The sequence below is a fragment of the Ceratotherium simum genome, chromosome 34 (assembly GCF_057802395.1).
Source record: "Ceratotherium simum simum isolate JZ-2026a chromosome 34, ASM5780239v1, whole genome shotgun sequence".
Lineage (NCBI taxonomy): Eukaryota > Metazoa > Chordata > Mammalia > Perissodactyla > Rhinocerotidae > Ceratotherium > Ceratotherium simum.
This window is the reverse complement of record NC_141933.1, coordinates 13,931,682-13,949,802: the sequence shown is the minus strand read 5'-3', so window position 1 is coordinate 13,949,802 and position 18,121 is coordinate 13,931,682. Positions and strand designations below refer to the sequence as shown.

The window sequence follows — 18,121 nt, the reverse complement described above, 5'->3', positions numbered from 1 at the left end:
AGTCCCCTTCGTTATGCTCCTCTGAGCTTTCCCTGATCTGGGTCCAGGAAGATTTCCTTTTGCTTTGATGGACAACCTACTCTTCATTGGAAGTAAACTACACACAAACAGATCAAGCCTTGTCCTAATATATGGTGTTTAAAAACATAGATTTCCAACTGAGAGAGTTGAGTTCAAATTCTAGCTCTGCCATTTTATCCATATAAACATGTACTAAGTTTTAAAATCTCTTAAATAATCAGTATCCTCACTTGTAAAACTGATGTAATAACAATAATAATACCTACCTCAAAAGCGTTGTTGAAATAATGGAATTACATATGAATAATATCTAATTCCTATCTTAGCACAGTGTCTGATGAATAGATATTACTCAATGAATGTTAACTAATAACATCATTAACTCTGTCTCTAGGATCATGACCAAGAGCTCTTTCCTTCCTGACACTTTGTTGTGACTCATTTTCATAGTGACAAAAACAGTTCCCTTACTCTTTAATATTTTGGGTGCTACTCCTAGCCCTGGTGGTCTAGTGGTTAATATTCAGTGCTTTCACTGCCATGGCCCTTATTCATTTCCCAGTCAGGAATCCACACCACTCATCTGTAGGTTGTCATACTGTGATGGCTATTTGTTGCTGTGATGCTGCAAGTTATGCCCCTGGTATTTCAGATACCAGCAGCGTCCCCATGTGGACAGGTTTCAGTGGAGTTTCCAGACTAAGGCATAGGAGGAAGAAGGACCTGGCCACCCACTTCCAAAAGAATTGGCCATGGAAACCCTATGAATACCAGCAGGGCATTGTCTGATATAGTGGTGGAAGGTGAGAGGATGGCCCAAAAAGACCAGCAGAGTTCTGCTCTGCTGTACAACAGGAGGATCACTAGGAGTCAGAATTAACTCCATGGTGTTAAAAACAACAAACTCTCAGCACTGCTAGCACCTGGACGAATCAAATAACATCTCCACCACTGCCCAGCCTGAGAAAATTGGGATCATTCTCCAAAAACCCCTTAATCTCTGAAAGTCTGAGATCTTGAGATGTTGATTTCCTGTTTTTTGAAACTTTTGAAGCAGGAATAAAATTTACAGAAAGGAGTTAATCTGGGGGCCATCCCAGTGGCATAGCAGCTCAGTTCACACAGTCCACTTCAGCGGCCTGGGGTTAGCAGGTTCAGATCCTGGGCACGGATCTATGCATTGCTTATCAAGCCATGCTGTAGCAGCATCCCACATAAAGTAGAGGAAGATGGGCATGAATGTTATCCCAGAGCCAACCTTCTTCAGCAAAAAAGAGACGGATTGGCAACAGGCTGAATCTTCCTCAAAAAAAAAAAAAAGTTAATCTGTTTCATGGAGATCAAGTTTAGCAATCCATAGTTGGAAAATAAAAATTAATTAAAGTACAGAAATATCTTCTATATGAAGGAATATCATTACTGAGACTCTTGACACACAAGGTTATAGACTGAATTTAGGGAAAGAAATTTAGCAACTGAGATCTTTGAAAGAAAAAGAGTTAAGTGACTCCCAAAATAGACTGCAAACAAGAGAAGGCAAGGAAGTTCTTCATCAAGAGAAGCATATTTAGCTAGGATTGGAAATCAACTGTCCTAGGAGATCCTGAGGCTAGAAAAGACTGATAAAAGAGGATGGTAATAGATTTCATCTGTCATACCAACTCTGATTTTAGTGATAATAATTATCTACAAAATAAGATTGAGAAGCTCAAGAATGAAGAGCAAATTATAAATTAACAATATCTGCATTGGACAAGATAATGTAAAGTGGAGACACTAGCTGTATTTGTCAACCTATTCTATAAGAAATTTAAGAACGAGAAAGAGAGGATGTCAACACCATGGTGGAGTGAGCTCTCCCTCTAGACTCTCCCCTCCAAGATACAACAAAAAGGACATGCATATACTAACAGAGGACACTCACACAACACAAAAGATGTCTGAGAGACCCACTCAGCCCTACTTCTGAAGGTGGAGGTGCTGGACCCCCCAGAGGAAGTGGAAGGAGGTAAGGAGAGCTCCTCTCCCTCCCCAGCAGTGACCCTGGGCTCCACGATGTGTGGCTCTGAGAGGAGAGGGGAGGGGAGGCCCTCCACAGGAACACCATCACTCTCCAAGTTCCCTCAGAGCACATGGGAAAGACCGACACACAGGTGACTGAACTGTTGCAGGGTGTCTTCATCAAGCTAGCACCCCAGGAGAGCAGATAGTGTGGGAAGAGCGAGAAGACCCCTGGATCATGCAAGCAAAACAAAGTGCTGCTCCCCCTGCCCGGCACTCCAGCTCAGCCGGTAGGCCTGAGTGCCCATGCATTTCTTAGAAAAGCAGCAGCTAGACTCCAGGGATTTCAGCAAGTTCAGAATAAACAGATCTTGATCCCTTCCCAGTGATGGCAGGTGGAAGATGCAACCAGATACTATCACTATGCAGAGGCACAAATCCATGCCATTAAGCAGTATGAAAAAATATATATCTCCAGACCAGAAGGAAAAATACAAGCACCCAGAAATCAATCCAAAAGGCACAGAAATTTATAATCTAAATGATAGAGAATTCAAAATAGCTATCATAAAAAAGCTCAACAAGTTACAAGAAAATACAGATAGACAGTTAAATGAAATCAGAAACTTCTTCACAGAAGAGATTGAAACTATAAAGAAAAGCCAATCAGTAATGTTGGAGATGAAAAACACAATGGAGGAGATAAAGAAAAATCTGAAGTCTTTAAATAGCATAGCTGACAATATGGAGGATAGAATTAGCAATCTAGAAGATAGAAATACAGAAATATTTCAGATGGAGGAGGAGAGAGAACTAAGAGTAAAAAGAAGTGAAGAAATTCTCTGAGAACTATCTGACTCTATTAGGAAATGCAACATAAGGGTTATAGGTATTCCAGAGGGAAGAAAGAGGGGAAAAGGAGCAGAGAGCTTGTTCAAAGAAGTAATAGCTGAGAACTCCCCAAACCTGGGCAAGAAGGTGGAGATACAAGTGAATTAAGCCAAAATATCTCCTAACTATCTCACCTTAAAAAGACTTTGGGTTAGGCAAAAATGTCCTAGATACAGCACCAAAAGCATAATCCATAAAAGAAAAAAAGTGATAAATCAGACACTAAAATTAAGTACTTCTGTTCTTGAAAGACATTAAGTGCATGGACGACAAGCTAGAGACTGGAAGAAAATATTTGCAAGTCATACATTTGATAAAGTACTTGTATCCAGAAAAAAAGTCAGCATTTCTTGAAAAAAAAAAACAATAAATTGGCAAAAAATTTGAACATGTACTTCAGCAAATATATATATAAGTGGACGTATGATACTCAACATCACTGTTTGTCAGGAAAATGCAAGCTAAAACCAAAATGAAATCCCACATAGCCCTCTTACAATAGCAATATTAAAAAATTAAAAATTCTGACAATACCAAGAGCTGGAAAGGATACAGAGCAACTAATACTCTCATACATTTCTCATAAAAATGAAAAATTTTTACATCCACCTTAAAAAACATTTTAGTAGTTTCTTATCAAATTAAGCATAAATTTACCATATGACCCAGCAATCTCACTTCTAGATATATCTCCAAGTAAAATAAAAATCTATGCTCTCAAGAAAACCTGTATGAAAATGTTCATAGCAGCTTTATTCACGATGACCCATAACTGAAAACCACCCATTGTCCCTCAACTGCAGAATGATTAAGTAAATTGTGTTATATCCACACAATGGAATACTACTGAGCAATAAAAAGGGGTGTACTACTGATACACACAACAATATGGGTGAATCACAAATGCATGACGCTAAGTGAAAAAAACCAGACTCAGAATTCATAAGTCCTGCTGCCCAATATATTAACTTTGTCCATCTTGTCTCTAGAGGTTCAGCATTACCACTTGCCTTCACAATAAAATCAGGACATCTTCTCAATGACAGCATCTCTCACTGTCATTCTACCATGCTGCTTTTCAAAGACACTGGTTTTCCCCTTTCTATTGTTCTTTAATGCCTTAATGAAGGGACTTCCCTCTTAGCCCTTTAGATAGATGTGGTTGGGAGGGGGATTAGAGTGCAGATCCCTCATGATAAACCTACTTTAACATTTCTACTTCCCTAAGACTTTGAATTCTTTCCTTTTTATTGAGCCACAGAAGATCTGCTGTCTCAATCTGTTGAATGCAGGCTACTGCTTAATCCAGTAAAGTGTTACAGCCACCCCCAGATGACCGAGTGAAGACAATAAATCCAAAATCCAGAGTATATAATTAAGTTTCACCCAATCTAATGTTATAGTCTATCTTTCTTGCTAACACTTTTAGGATCCGTTCTACATATATTCCCCCTAGATTTTCCCAAAATAATTCAATATCTTTCAAACTTGGGAGGAATAATTTCTCTTCTCAAAGGTCATACTTGGCACTTGCCTTCCTGGAACATGCTGAAATTTTAATCTAATTATGGTCTGGCAGCAACAAAGGCTGATTTTGTGGGTATCGAGGGAATAGGCATCCCCTTGCAAGGCAATTGCTTTACATGAGGCTAAGAGATAGTCATTGAGCAAGGAAAGGCTAGTCTCTTCAGACAGGTTAAGAAGGCCTATCCTCATGGCTAGGGAGGCTCAGGGTAATTTGGGAGTTCAAGATTGTCAACTTCCTTTGAGCCTATTCAAATGCCCCCAACCCAGATTTCAGGGTCTTGCTCTTTTTCAAACATGTCATAACTTTAATTTAAGAGGCTCTGCAATCTGCACAATTAAGTTTGGATCTGATTTTAAGTCTTATTGACCTTTAACGCTCAAGAAATAAAAATTTTAGAGCCCCTGTAGAGGCTCTCTGGTTGTCTGGGAAGTGAGCTGAGATCTGAAAACCCAAAGCTGGTCGTTTTCTTTCCATAAGCTCTCCAGTGGAGTCAGAAACAGCCAAGCCATCTAATAGTCATAGTAGTCATCATTACTAACATAATAGTCAAGTGCCGTAGTTGCTTGCTTTTCCAAAGCTTGCCTTAAGTGAAATCTTCATCTGGAGCAGCTCCATTAATAAGTAAGCACCATACGAGTAAAGTCCTTGTGTTGTCTTCTATTATGCGTATTTTCGGTGAATTACACAGTGCGTGGCACAGAATAGGAATTAACAAAGACTTACAGAAAGGATGAATGAGTGATCTCTCCCTTATTCATATTTTCCCTGGAATTCTATTCCTCAGCCTCTCCTGGATGTCTCCCCCTCTATCTCTTTCTCTGTCTGATTAGATAACTTTATCTCCCTTAATTGGCCATGGAGCTGGGATCAATATTCCACTATTCATTGCAGTTATTTTTAAAAGATGACAGTTCGATATTCTCAGTTTAAGAAACAAGTGAATCAGATCTTCTATTTTTCTCCCTTCACCTGCAAACACATAAATTAATGGCTTCCTTTTTGATGAGTGTCTGGCCCCAAATTATTTATCATTTGTACGTGGCCATCCATAGAATAAAAATCCTACACCTTTATACTATATCATGCTATATGAGAGTAAGTTTTTAAAAATTTTAGGGGAAAAAATCCCTGTATCTATCGTCTTTCTCCTGGAGGAAGAGAGTAGGTTTCTGTGCAGAGCATGGATTTATGAGTTGAGTGGTACGATTGACCATATCAACATACTTATGTGCAATTGAGTTCCAAAACAAAAACATGTATTATACATTCATATGCAGGATTTAGTGTCACATAGTCAGGGGTTCAAATATTGAATCAATCCCTTGCTAGTTGTAAAATTTTGAGCAACTTACTTAGCTTCTCTGAATTTCAGTTTCCTCCTTACGGGGGGGTTTTGCAGGAGTTAGTGAGTTAACATACATAAAACACCTAATACAGTGCTTAGCACATAGAAGGAGCTCAATAAGGTTGAGTTCCCATCCACTTAACATACTTCAGGCCAAAGAGGTTCTATGAAGTAGTGGAAAGGACTTTGTTTGTTTGTTTGTTTGTTTACAATCTTGCTTTCTTCTGCAGAGTAGGTGTTTATCTTGTCTTATGTGTCCCAATGCTATCTTGAACTGTTCATCATGTACTACCAGAAGAGGTATTGATTAGCCTTGGAGGATTTGAGGAGCTGGCCATTGGGATGGAGTTTAATAAGCATTGCCTTCAGAGCACTTATATGAGTACACTACCCCAGAGATCAATTAACTACAAATCTGTGAAGTTTGGATAATACATTTCTTTCTCTTTCAAAAGAGACCCTCAAGGGCAAATGTAATGAAACATCTCCAAGGAGAGGGAAAAAGATCTCTCTCAAATCCCCCCTGCAATCCCAGCTTTGAAACACTTCCAAAATGACCCCAAATGCAGATATTAGCAGATACCAGAAATGCAGAATCTTTCTTAAAGATTACATCCTTACTTTTCTCTCTGTGTAACTTTTCCCTCCACTTTTCTGCCCAAACATACGTTCTATGCACCAATTGGATATTTTGATCTTTGATGAACAAACAAGCCTCAAGCTTGCTTTCCAAACTCATTAGCGCTTTGGAGATTGGAAGCAGGTACCAAAGCCTGATTAAACTCCTTCCAAAGCCAAACTCAAGACAAGTATCAGCTAAAGGACAGACAGAACCAGAGGGAGAGGGTGAGTACAGTCATTCATCTTTTACTTTTTGTCTTCATGCCCATATTAATCTCACTTTATAGAACACCCTAGATCTACAAGCCCATATAGATGACCAAGGCATTCTTTGAATTTCTGTTTTTCTCCATGTACCTCTCAATTCTATCTGTCTTACCCCAAATTCAGCCCCAGTCTTACCTTACTGCTCTGTTGATGGGCCTCCTGAACCATGTTTGACCCCTTGCAACTAGGGAGGAGATTTAAGAATAAGTGAAATTTCTGAAGGAATTGCTATGCCCCTAAACACAGCCCCAATTATTAGTAAATAGTCTGAAAAGTGATTTGGAAGGCTTATAATCTGGGCAGACTTTACATAGCAGATTTTCCAAATACTGCAGAGACCTCTAATATCTAAAATACCTCCTTCTTTTTTCTGACTGATGGCTTGAATTTTACCATCTGAATATGAATTCTTGGATTAAAGTCTTGGTACCTTTTGAATTCTCACCTTACGTTGAGAGGGACTCTTTCAGCTCCATTAACCATTTGTACATTCGGATGAGGGACAGACCTAGAAGAGCAAGACCTTGAGGGGACAGGTTCCTGAAGAAGTGAGAGGAGGAGGCATCATGAAGTGAAGGACAGAGCCCAGATCAGACATGATGGGGAAATCACAGAAAACCCACACCAACTCCATAGTTTGGCTGAGTTTTTCGTTGTCATTATTCCATTTTTTTTCTTCCATCACGAACTGCATCTGTTAAGCTCAACCTAGGCAGATTTTGTTATACAATTTAACACTTGCCATTTTTGATAAATGATGGGCTGAGTCATAAATCAACTCTACCAGGTCCCGTCAATTCCTGAATGTCTTCTATGTGCAAGGTACTATGATAGGTGCTTAATTTTACTGTATTATTGTATCTTCACTATGGCCTTGAAGGCTAGGGTCATTCACAAAGAGGCATCTGCAGCATCTACTAATCCAATAAGGTCACTGAGCCTCTCAAACTCTCCTTCTTCAGCTCTGTGAAATAGGCCTGGTGTTGATTATACCTGTATCATAGGATTGTAGGGGGACCAGACTCAGGCCAATCTGAGCCTCTCTGAGTTTGCTGCAAGAGTGAAGATTTCCTTTCTGAAAGGAAGAAGCACCTCTTCGTGAGCAGAGTTTAGCGACATAAAGTACTCCACACAACTCTTAATATACTTTCATTTAATGTTCTAGGATAAGATTCAGAGAATCCGTATGTGGGAATAAAACCATGGATATTCTTTTGCTTTTATTTCAATTTGTTCAGCTTCACTTTCTGTTTCTGAAGTTGGAAAATTTCATCCTTAAATAAGGAAGTTCTCCACCCTAATGGCAACATTCAAAATAGACTGTCAGTTGACCCATCAACTCCAGATGATTAAATTCTTCAATCTCACTCTTAAACACTTTTTACAAACCTACATGGTCCATCAGTGAACTCCTTATTTCTGTAAAATAAGCACACTTCAACCTACCACAGAAGAAGGAAGTGTTTCCAAAATAAGGTTAAGTTTCATGAATAATTCTTTATGGAATATTCACTGCTGATAGCAATCACAATCTCAATTTATTAAGCAAACATCCTATCTCAAGACCTATGAGCTTTTCATGCATTATCTTAAGCAATCCTCAAACAACTCTGTTAAGTAGTCACTGTTATCCCCATTTTACAAATGGAGAAATTGAAGCTCAAAAAGGCTAAATGAGTTGCCCAACATCCCACAGCTGGCAAGTGGCAGAGACAGGATTAGAACCAGGCTTGTCCTGAAGCATACCAGGAATATTAGGCACCAACTTATGCCCTTTCCCTTTCTGCTAACCTGAATAGGTGCCCCAAATGACCTTGAATCACATCACAGACCTCAGATCTCTACCTTGCTAAATGGCTGACCCTACACAGAATGGATGAGGGCTTCACCAGAGCTGTTTTTGTTTAGCTCCCAATTTCTCCATGTGGCTCCAGATCTTCACTAGGTTATGTCAAACTTTGCTGCAGGTCCTTTTCTTTTCTTCAAAAAAACGAATCCTCTCCTGATCCTGAGTAGTCTACACACCTGTCACAAACAGGTGCATAACCTCTAAACACAGGTTAAGTCTTAAAGCCATATATTTACAAGACTGGAACTAGTGTGAGAGGTCTCGGAAACTCTGTACAAATGATGGCATGGTGATGGCTAAAAGGAGCTTCACATTCTCTTATTAGCCAAATTTGAAAGTTTTAGCACTGAAAAATCTGTAGCAGGAGCTATTGGGTGGGAAGAGAGTGGGCTCTAATTCCAAGGGCATCTCGCTGTGCAGTTTCTGAGAAGAAAGTTAAGAAGGTCAATGAGACCTTGACTGACTGGCAGTGGGTAGCTATACATTGATTTATGAAAAACTGGGGATATTAAAATGAAGTGGCTCACCTAAATTGAGCAAGAAAAAATCATAGCAAATAGAGAAAGTGTTACTTCCCAAATTGTGAAGTCACTGACTTGGAATGATTTCTATAATATATGTAAGTTGTAGAGGGTCTATGATACATACAGCCACACACACATATATATACTTGCACATGAAAGGCATACATCAAAATGTTACGAGCTGTTATTTCAGGAGAAAGATGTCATAATTTCTGGTTTCAAGGGGTTTTTTGCATTGATCAGAAACTGCCCACGATTTTTAGGTTCAATATTTCACAGTTGTTTATTGATCAAATTATTTTACAGTTCTCAGATATTGCTTTAAAATTCATAAAATAACATTTCTATTTTGAAAAATAAAATGAGATTTGTGAGACTCACTTGTATTTTAATAGATAAGTAGAATAGGCTAAAAATATGGTTTAAGAGATGGGGTAATTTTTCTGATTTCTAAATTGTTTGGGTTAAAATCTTAAGAAGGATCAAGATATATTCTAAATCTTTAAGGGTCATTCACCGTGAGTCACCAGGCCCTCTGATCACACTCTTCCTAGTGCCTTCTGCAGAGACAAGACCTCAGCTTCAGAGATCTACTGACAGCAAGAGTTCTCTTCTGCTTTATGTGGATTGAGACTTAGTGTGGATGTGTGAGGGGGTGATGGGAATTCTTATAGGTGTGGATTGGATGAAATCAAGTCTCTGATCTTGAAAGATGCTTCATACGCTGAAAATTATAAGAATTTGATTGAGGATACTTTGTAATTTAGGTTTTTAGACAACAATCACAATAACAAACACTTGTAGAGCACTAACTATGTGCCAGGCATGTCCTAAAGGAGATTTAAGAAAGGAGGGAAGGAAGAAAGGAGGGAAGGAGGGAAGGAAGGAAGGCAGGAAGGCTGGAAGGAAGGAAGGAAGGAAGGAAGAGAGGGAGGGAGGGAGGGAGGGAGAATTGTAATAACAAAGTGCTATTCTTATCTCTAATTTTACAGAGAGTCATCGAGAGTCCAAGTGACCTGCCCAAGATCAAACATCTATTAAGTGGTAAAGCTGGGAATTAAATCCAGGAAGTCTAAATCCAGAGTCCACATTCTTAAGAATTAAACAGCTTAGAGAGCTCAGAGTGAAGACAAATTTGAAACTGAAAGTATGCTAGTATATTGAGATCTAGTATTTGAAAATTAAGAGCATTTCTAACACATCTGGTGTAATCCTTTGGATTAAAAATATTCTAAATGTCTGATTGATTGTTTCACAATTACATACCTGAAGCTGGTCCCTCCCTTGGTTTCTCCATTCCAATACTGAAACTTAAATAAAGTTAGATGAACAGTTATTCCAGGGCATGATGCGACTCATCTGAACACACAAAACTGTCCAAATAATAACATTAACTAGGGACTTACTATGTGTCAGGAACTTTACATACTTTGCCTTTTCCAATTCTTAAAATAAATATGTGACATTGGTACTGTCACCTGTTTTAAAGAGAAAGAAATTGAAGTCTAGAGAGGTTAGATATATCACCCAAAGTGACACAGCTACTAAATGGTAGAGGCATAGGAAGTCTGAATCCAGTTTAAGCTCATATCAACCACACTATATTACATTAAAAAACAAATATTTAAAACAATGACTACTATTGCCTTCTGAGAGAAAGAGAGAGAGAATCTTTTCATAAAGTTGTAACCCTCTGTAATACTCTGCCCTCCCTCTCACGTATTTTGTAATTATTTGTTGATACCACCCATAATGGGGATTGTCATTATTCTCCCAGGTCTGCATCTTGTCCTTGCAGTCCATGGGAAACATATCCACAACTAAAGCCTGGAACAGCTCGTCAGTGTCCATGTTCATCTTCCTAGGGTTTGCAGACCATCCAGAACTCCAGGCCCTCCTCTTTGTGACCTTCCTGGGAATCTATCTCCTGACCCTGGCCTGGAACCTGGCCCTCATCTTTCTGATCAGAAGTGACACCCGTCTGCACACACCCATGTATTTCTTCCTCAGCAACTTGTCCTTCGTTGACATCTGCTACTCTTCCGCAGTGGCTCCTAAGATGCTCACTGACTTCTTCCAGAAGCAGAAGACCATATCATTCTTGGGCTGTGCTGCTCAGTTCTTTTTCTTTGTCGGCATGGGTCTAACTGAGTGCTTTCTCCTGGCTGCTATGGCATACGATCGATACACAGCCATCTCCAGCCCTCTGCTCTACACTGCCATCATGTCCCAGGGCCTCTGTACACGCATGGTGGTTGGGGCATATGTTGGTGGCTTTCTGAGCTCCCTGATCCAGGCCAGCTCAATATTTCAGCTCCACTTCTGTGGACCCAACATCATCAACCATTTCTTCTGTGACCTCCCACCAGTCCTGGCACTTTCTTGCTCTGACATCTTCCCCATTCAAGTGGTGAATTTCATCGTAGTGGTCACTGTTGGGGGAACATCATTCCTCATCCTCATCATCTCCTACAGTTACATAGTGGCTGCTGTCTTGAAGATCCACTCAGTTGAAGGCCAAGGGAAAGCCTTCAACACATGTGCCTCACACTTGATGGTGGTGACTCTGCTATTTGGGACAGCCCTTTGCATGTACCTGCGACCCAGATCTAGCTACTCCCTTGGCAGGGACAAGGTGGTATCTGTGTTCTATTCTCTGGTGATCCCCATGCTGAACCCTCTCATCTACAGTTTGAGGAACAAAGAGATCAAAGATGCCCTGTGGAAGGAGTTGGAGAAGAAAAAAGTGTTTTCCTAGTTCCTGATTGAAAACATATTTCTTTAAACTGCCAGAGACATAAATGACCCATGGTATCTACCTCCACCTCTGGCTTAGGCAAGCGATGCATTTTGTGTGCATATTTGGAAATAGAGGTCCTCCTGCTGGATTCTTCTCACTGTTCCTCGTCGTCATCTGTCTACTGACCCCACCATAGAAAGCCAAAAAGGGGAAGGGATTACTCTAGAAAAGAAAATCTCCCCAGGAGAGCCTATTCTGACAATTGGGATTATAACAACCACCTTTTATTAGGTGTTTAATATGTACCAGGCACAAGAGCTATTTAATTAATACTCATTGCAGTGCTACAATGCACATAGCACTATCCCTATGCTACAAATGAGGAAATGAGGTCCCAACAGGGAACACTGACTTGCCAGGGTCCTACAGGAAGTAAGGGGCAGAACTCCCATTCAGACTCAGGTCTTCCTGTCTCCAGAGCCCATGATCTGCCCAAATTCTGCCTTCCACATTTGACAACGAACAGCCCAAAAGTTGTCAAGTGTATAACTCTTATTACTAGCGTATGGTAGAATCCAAAAAGATACACTATGTATAGTTGAGGTACATTACAAAACAAGAGGCCTACTCCGTTAAACACTTTCTCCAAGATATCCCTGCTGGATTCCCATTATGGCTACTGAATAATTTGTTAAGCAAATACTGAAGGATGTTACCCTTTGCTGCCATTTCTGTCTCGGGTGTGTAGGGGCCTGGAAAATTAGAGTCCAATGGTATCACATCAATCCTCTTCTCTTCCCAGTCTCAGTCACCTAAAGTGCCTGAGACTTGGCACTTGGTCTGTGTTTCCTTTATTTCAACCACGTCATTCCCTTACCGGTTCAGCACCTGACTCCATTTCACAGCTCTCTTTTGATCACCACACTCTGAGTTTTTCTTGCTCTGTTCTATCCAAACCAATTGCTCCTATAAAATCTTTGCTTCTTAACCTGAATGTATTAGTCCTTACAGCCCCACATTCAGTATGATTTGCCATTATCTCAGGGAGTTATATCTCAGGTCATCACCTCGAGGTCATTACTCCTTCATAGAGGACGTTTAGAGTGGAGTTGTCCAGCAGAACCATTTCTGCTGGTAAATCCCTCTCTCATTCCTTTACGGCTCTGTCCTCTTCCCAACACACTCACTTTTCCATTAATGTGGGTCTACTGGACATGCAAAAAGACTTTATTTGATTTCATTTTTCATATAAGTGAATTAACTACTTTCTTCATATCTGGAAGAGCATAAACAATGCAGGGGAGGAGTGATCTCTGTCTCAGCTATCCTGGGTTCCTCAGTCTCCTAAATCCATCCTCCTCCAAGGTCAGGCAAACTTAAAGTGACCCATACAAATAATACCCAACGGTATTACCTAATGGACAACTTTTCCTAAAATTCCTTTATCAGTAAGCTTTATGAATATCAGGACATATCTTGCATTGTACTGGAAATTCTGGGAATCATTTTTATTGATGGATATTATATCCAGGACACTTCTAGTTTTCTGCTTCCTCAGCAGGCTGAGTATAATGTGAGGGAGCCTTTAGGGTTATTTCAGATGTAAGATCTAATGACAGGGCCAGGTTGGCCAAGTGGAGCAGATTTGGAGACATAGGAATAGATGATTTCTTTGAAGTTTAGAACTGACATGCTTGAATTCTCATATATTTCAATCCAAATAAATAATTTTGATTAAGTAGAATTATTTTTTCTTCCTAAAGGAAGTGATTCAATTTATGAAAATCATGGAAAAGGTTTAGCTTAAAGGAAAACTACAAATTATTTAATATCAAATCATTTTACCTTCTTCTCCTTCTTTAAAACATACATACACCCTTTGCTTTTCCTCATCTGCTTTATTTACCAACCCATCTCAGTTCATATACCATAGACCCTCCACCTGACCTCATGAGAGAGCTTTACATGTAAGCAGAATAAAATGTGGCCTCTACACAGTTCACTCTGAGGAATCTGAGTGTATTGGTTTACTATCACTGCTGTAACTAATTATCACAAATTAAGTGGCTTAAAACAACATAATTTTATTATCTCACAGTTCTGTGGGTTAGAAGTTTGACAGAGGTCTCAGTGGGCTGAAATCAAGGTATTAGCAGGGCTGTGTTCTTTTCTGGAGGCTCTAGAATAGAATCCATTTCTTTGCCCTCTCCAGCTCCTAGAGACCACCCACATTCTGTGGCTCATGGTCCCCTTCCTCCATCTTCAAAGCCAGCAATGTCACATCTACCCTCAGCTAGGAAAGGTTCTCTGCTTTTAAAGACTCTTGTGATTACAATCATGCACGGCATAACAACGCTTCATTCAACAACGGACTGCATGTACGACAGTAGTCCCATAAGATTAGTACCATATAGCCTAGGTGTGTAGTAGGCTATACCATCTAGATTTGTGTAGGTACACTCTGTGATGTTGACACGACAAAATTGCCTAACCATGCATTTCTCAGAATGTGACCCCATCATTACAGGACACTTGACTGTAGATTGGGCCAGCCCAGATAATCCAGGATAATCTCCCCATTTCAAGGTCCATAACTCAATCACACCTGAAAAGCCCCTTTTGCATGAAAGACAATCTATCCCACAGGCTCCTGGGATTAGGAAGTAGGCATTTTGGGGGACCACTGTTCTACTTACTTAGCTCTTTTAACACTTGATGTCACTTTATTGACTTGAGTTTATGAGGCCAGCTCTCAAGAACATTCATAAACTCTCCATTGCCCTCAAGTTAAAGTCTTTAACATGCATTACAATGTACATTTTGCTTCATGTTATAGCCCTGCTTACCTTTCCAACTCTTCACCCCCCGTCCCCCACTACATCTCTCCTAGTACTTCGGAATCTGGGCAGCACACTGTCACCAAGATTTTTTTTTTTTCCTCAAGCTCTTTGTACAAGGAGTTTCCTCCTTCCTCCATAATCTTTTTACCTAACTGATGGTTTCTCATCCTTCAGCTCTCTGCTCAGACAGCACTTCCTCCGTGAAGATTTGCCCACCCCTTTCCCAAACCCAAGATATGGTTTACCCAATTGTTGCATTAATATTACTGTCTGTAATCACTCATTCTATTGTGTGTACCCTACACTATACTATAACTTCCTTAAGGACAGAGACAGACCCTGGTTCACTGTTGTTCTTCTAGAACCTAACACAGTGTCTGACATATAGAAGACACATAATGAGTATTTGTTTAATAAATGAACAATCCATTGTTTACAGTAATTTTGGCTTTTGCTGCATGTAGTGCTTATATTGTTGCCTTGTGGTATGGCTAACAAGGCTTCTTGTAGACTTGTTTCAACGAAAGAGAGAATGAACAAAATTAGACCCCTTTTCCCATCTATTATCCTTCAAAAAAATTTTAAGAGAGATTTTAATTAAACTGCTAATCATAACAATTCAAAAATTTGGCAGTACTGGTTACATTAAATGTAATAGAAAACTAGAGATAGTTAAAGAGAAAAATAAACACCAGAGTATCCATACAAATAAAACACCCTGTACATCAATCCTCAACCCCTTTCCATCTTCGCTATCCCTAGGCATAATTTCTTTCAATTTACACAAAATTACTTCATTACAGTGAAAGACATACTACCGTCTTTCTGGCTTTAGTAGGCTTGAGTCTTCATCAGATGTCAATCACTCATTTCCCTAATCTGAGAAATCGAACCCAGTTTGAGCCTGAAGACAAGTATGAACCTCTGCTGAGACTTCTTCAGCCTCTTCTGCCTCCTTCCTCTCTAATCATAGATAAAGGGAAAAAGAGACCATTGTTTTATCACAGTGTGAATCCACTGTTTCCAGAACAAAACACTCTGTGAAGATTAGCTTTCTCCCTCTCCTTCAGAAATCTTCCATCTTTGAAATTTAGCTCTGTCTCCTTAGAAATTAGAAGCTGACTTAAATTGGTTAAAGTACAAAATGATTTTATAAAATATTTACAAACTCAATTTTACCAGAAACACTTTCTAGAACATGTTTAAATAAAGTTTTTAAGCAGAGATAAAAGGTCTCCACTTATTTATTTTTACTCTTTCTAGTTTCAAAATATTTTAGGATGACTTCAATATGCATGCACTGAATAAAATAAAGCAAAAAAAATTGAACAGTTATATGCTTTTAAAAAAGTTGAAATGCTACAGGGCAATTAGAAAATATAGAGAAATATATATGTAGCCTTGTAATAGAAAAGATCTTTCTAAACTTAATGCTAAAAGCAAAACCATAAAGAAAAAAAGGGCAGGTTTTACTACACGGTGTTAAAAATCTATATGGCAAACAAAACACGAAGAAAATCAGAGGACTGATGTTTAACCAGGGAAAATATGTGTGCAACATATGGTAGACAATAGTTTATATAAGTCTCTCTTACAAACAAAATTAGAACAAAATAAACTAATAGAAAAATGGGCACAGTTATGAGCAAGCAATCACAAAATGGGAAATAACAAATGGCTAATAATTTGATGAGAAAATACTCAACAGTACTAATGTTCAAAGAAATGAAAATGTAACTGTGAAAATGTTTTTCCTATTAAAAAGGCAAATGTTAAAAGTAACTAATACCAAATGCTAACAAACGTACAGAAAAATAGGCCCTTTCATACACAGTTGGTGAAAATATAAATTGTACTGTCTTTCTGAAGATCAGTTTGGCAATATGTATCAAAAATCATTAAATGTACATGCTTTTGCCTTAGCTATTGCCCCTTCTAGGAATATATTCTAAAATGTGCGTATATGTCCAAGGATGCGCTCATGGTGCTATGCCTGATGGTGAAAATTGAAGCAAACTTGTAGTGCTTGAAAATGATTCCCTGTTTTCTAACCTAAACGTCTTTCTTTCCCTTAATTGGCCATAATATGAATCAAAAATGAACTTCTCTCTACCTTTTCGCTGTTTGAGCTATTTAATTTGAAAAGTCCAATTCTGTGCTCTGTCATGAAGCAAAAGTGAATTAAAAATTTTATATGTATGTTAAATTAAAATTTATATTAAATTAAATGTTCAATTAATATTATTAAAATTTATATTAAATTTTTAATTTAACATATTAAAAATAAAATTATATTTTCATTGAATTTATGTTTATATATAAAAAGTTTTAATGGTATATTTAACAGGTAAGCTGCTTTTTTTATGAGTCTGTCACCCTTTATTGCTTTTTTTCTTTCAGTTTTATTGAGATATAATTGACATATGGCACTATGTAAGTTTAAGTTGTACAGCATAATGACTTGACTTACATATATTGCAAAATGATTACCACAATGTTTATCTAACATCCATTATCTCATATAGATACAAGAAAAGAAAAAATATTTTTTTCCTTGTGATGAGAACTTGTAAGATCTACTCTCTTAGCAACCTTCAAACGCCGTACGGCAGTGTTAACTATAGTCATCATGTTACGTTTCATCCCCAGGGCTTATTTATCTTATAACTGGAAGTTTGTGCCTTTGAACACCTTCCTCCAATTTCTCCTCTATTGTTTTATATGTGCATGAGATTCCTCCATGGAAAAGACATTCTCCACTCCTCCACTAAATAGTGCTACGTAAGTGCACACTTTTAATAAAATAAAAAAAAATATTCCAGAAAAAGTCTGTGTATTTTGTGCCGCCTGACCTGAGAGAAAGTCTGAAATGTGTGATGTGAGGAGGGTGCGGGCTTATGATGTGAGGAAGGCGGTGCACGGTGTCCCTCTAACATATGAGTGTTAGTATCCATCAAATCATCTGGAAATGGATTAAATATGTTAACATATGCAAAATGCCCAGGACAATACTTGGCAAACAATAGAAACTAAATAATTACGAGATTCTCTATGCTAACAGGTTATTGGGAGGTGAAGAAGGCAGAATTTAAGATTGTTTATCCTTTGCTGTGTCTTCCAGAACCTCCTGTGCGTTTTCTTCATGGACCACAAAGGAAAATTTTGAGTTAGATCAACCCTGGGGAATCTCAGGGTCTGACCACTGGGATGGAGATTAATTATCTCGGCATTTAGAAAATTTAAATAAGGATGTGTTTTTTACACCCCAGAGAGTGATTAATTTATGCAGCAGTGAATTTTGGATTCTGAAAATCCCTCCTTCACAGAGACACTCAAGTGGTAAATTTAGTGATTCATCGGCAAGGATAGAGAGAGAGCCATCTCCCCAAACACATCCCTAACCATGGACTTTGAAATCTCCTTTTCTACTGTCCAAAGCTGCAGACGATAACAGGCACTAGAAAAGAGTTTCTTAGAGGTTATAATCTCTCTTC

At 38.7% G+C, this 18,121-nt stretch overlaps 1 protein-coding gene across 1 annotated transcript; it reads left to right on the top strand.

The window, feature by feature from the left end:
- Window positions 1–10,848: 10,848 nt before the first annotated feature.
- Window positions 10,849–11,805, top strand: LOC101403521 (olfactory receptor 5A1). The gene has a single exon (XM_004437413.3). It carries the CDS (start codon window positions 10,849–10,851, stop codon window positions 11,803–11,805), a length of 957 nt encoding a protein of 318 aa, XP_004437470.2.
- The last annotated feature ends 6,316 nt before the right edge of the window (window positions 11,806–18,121 follow it).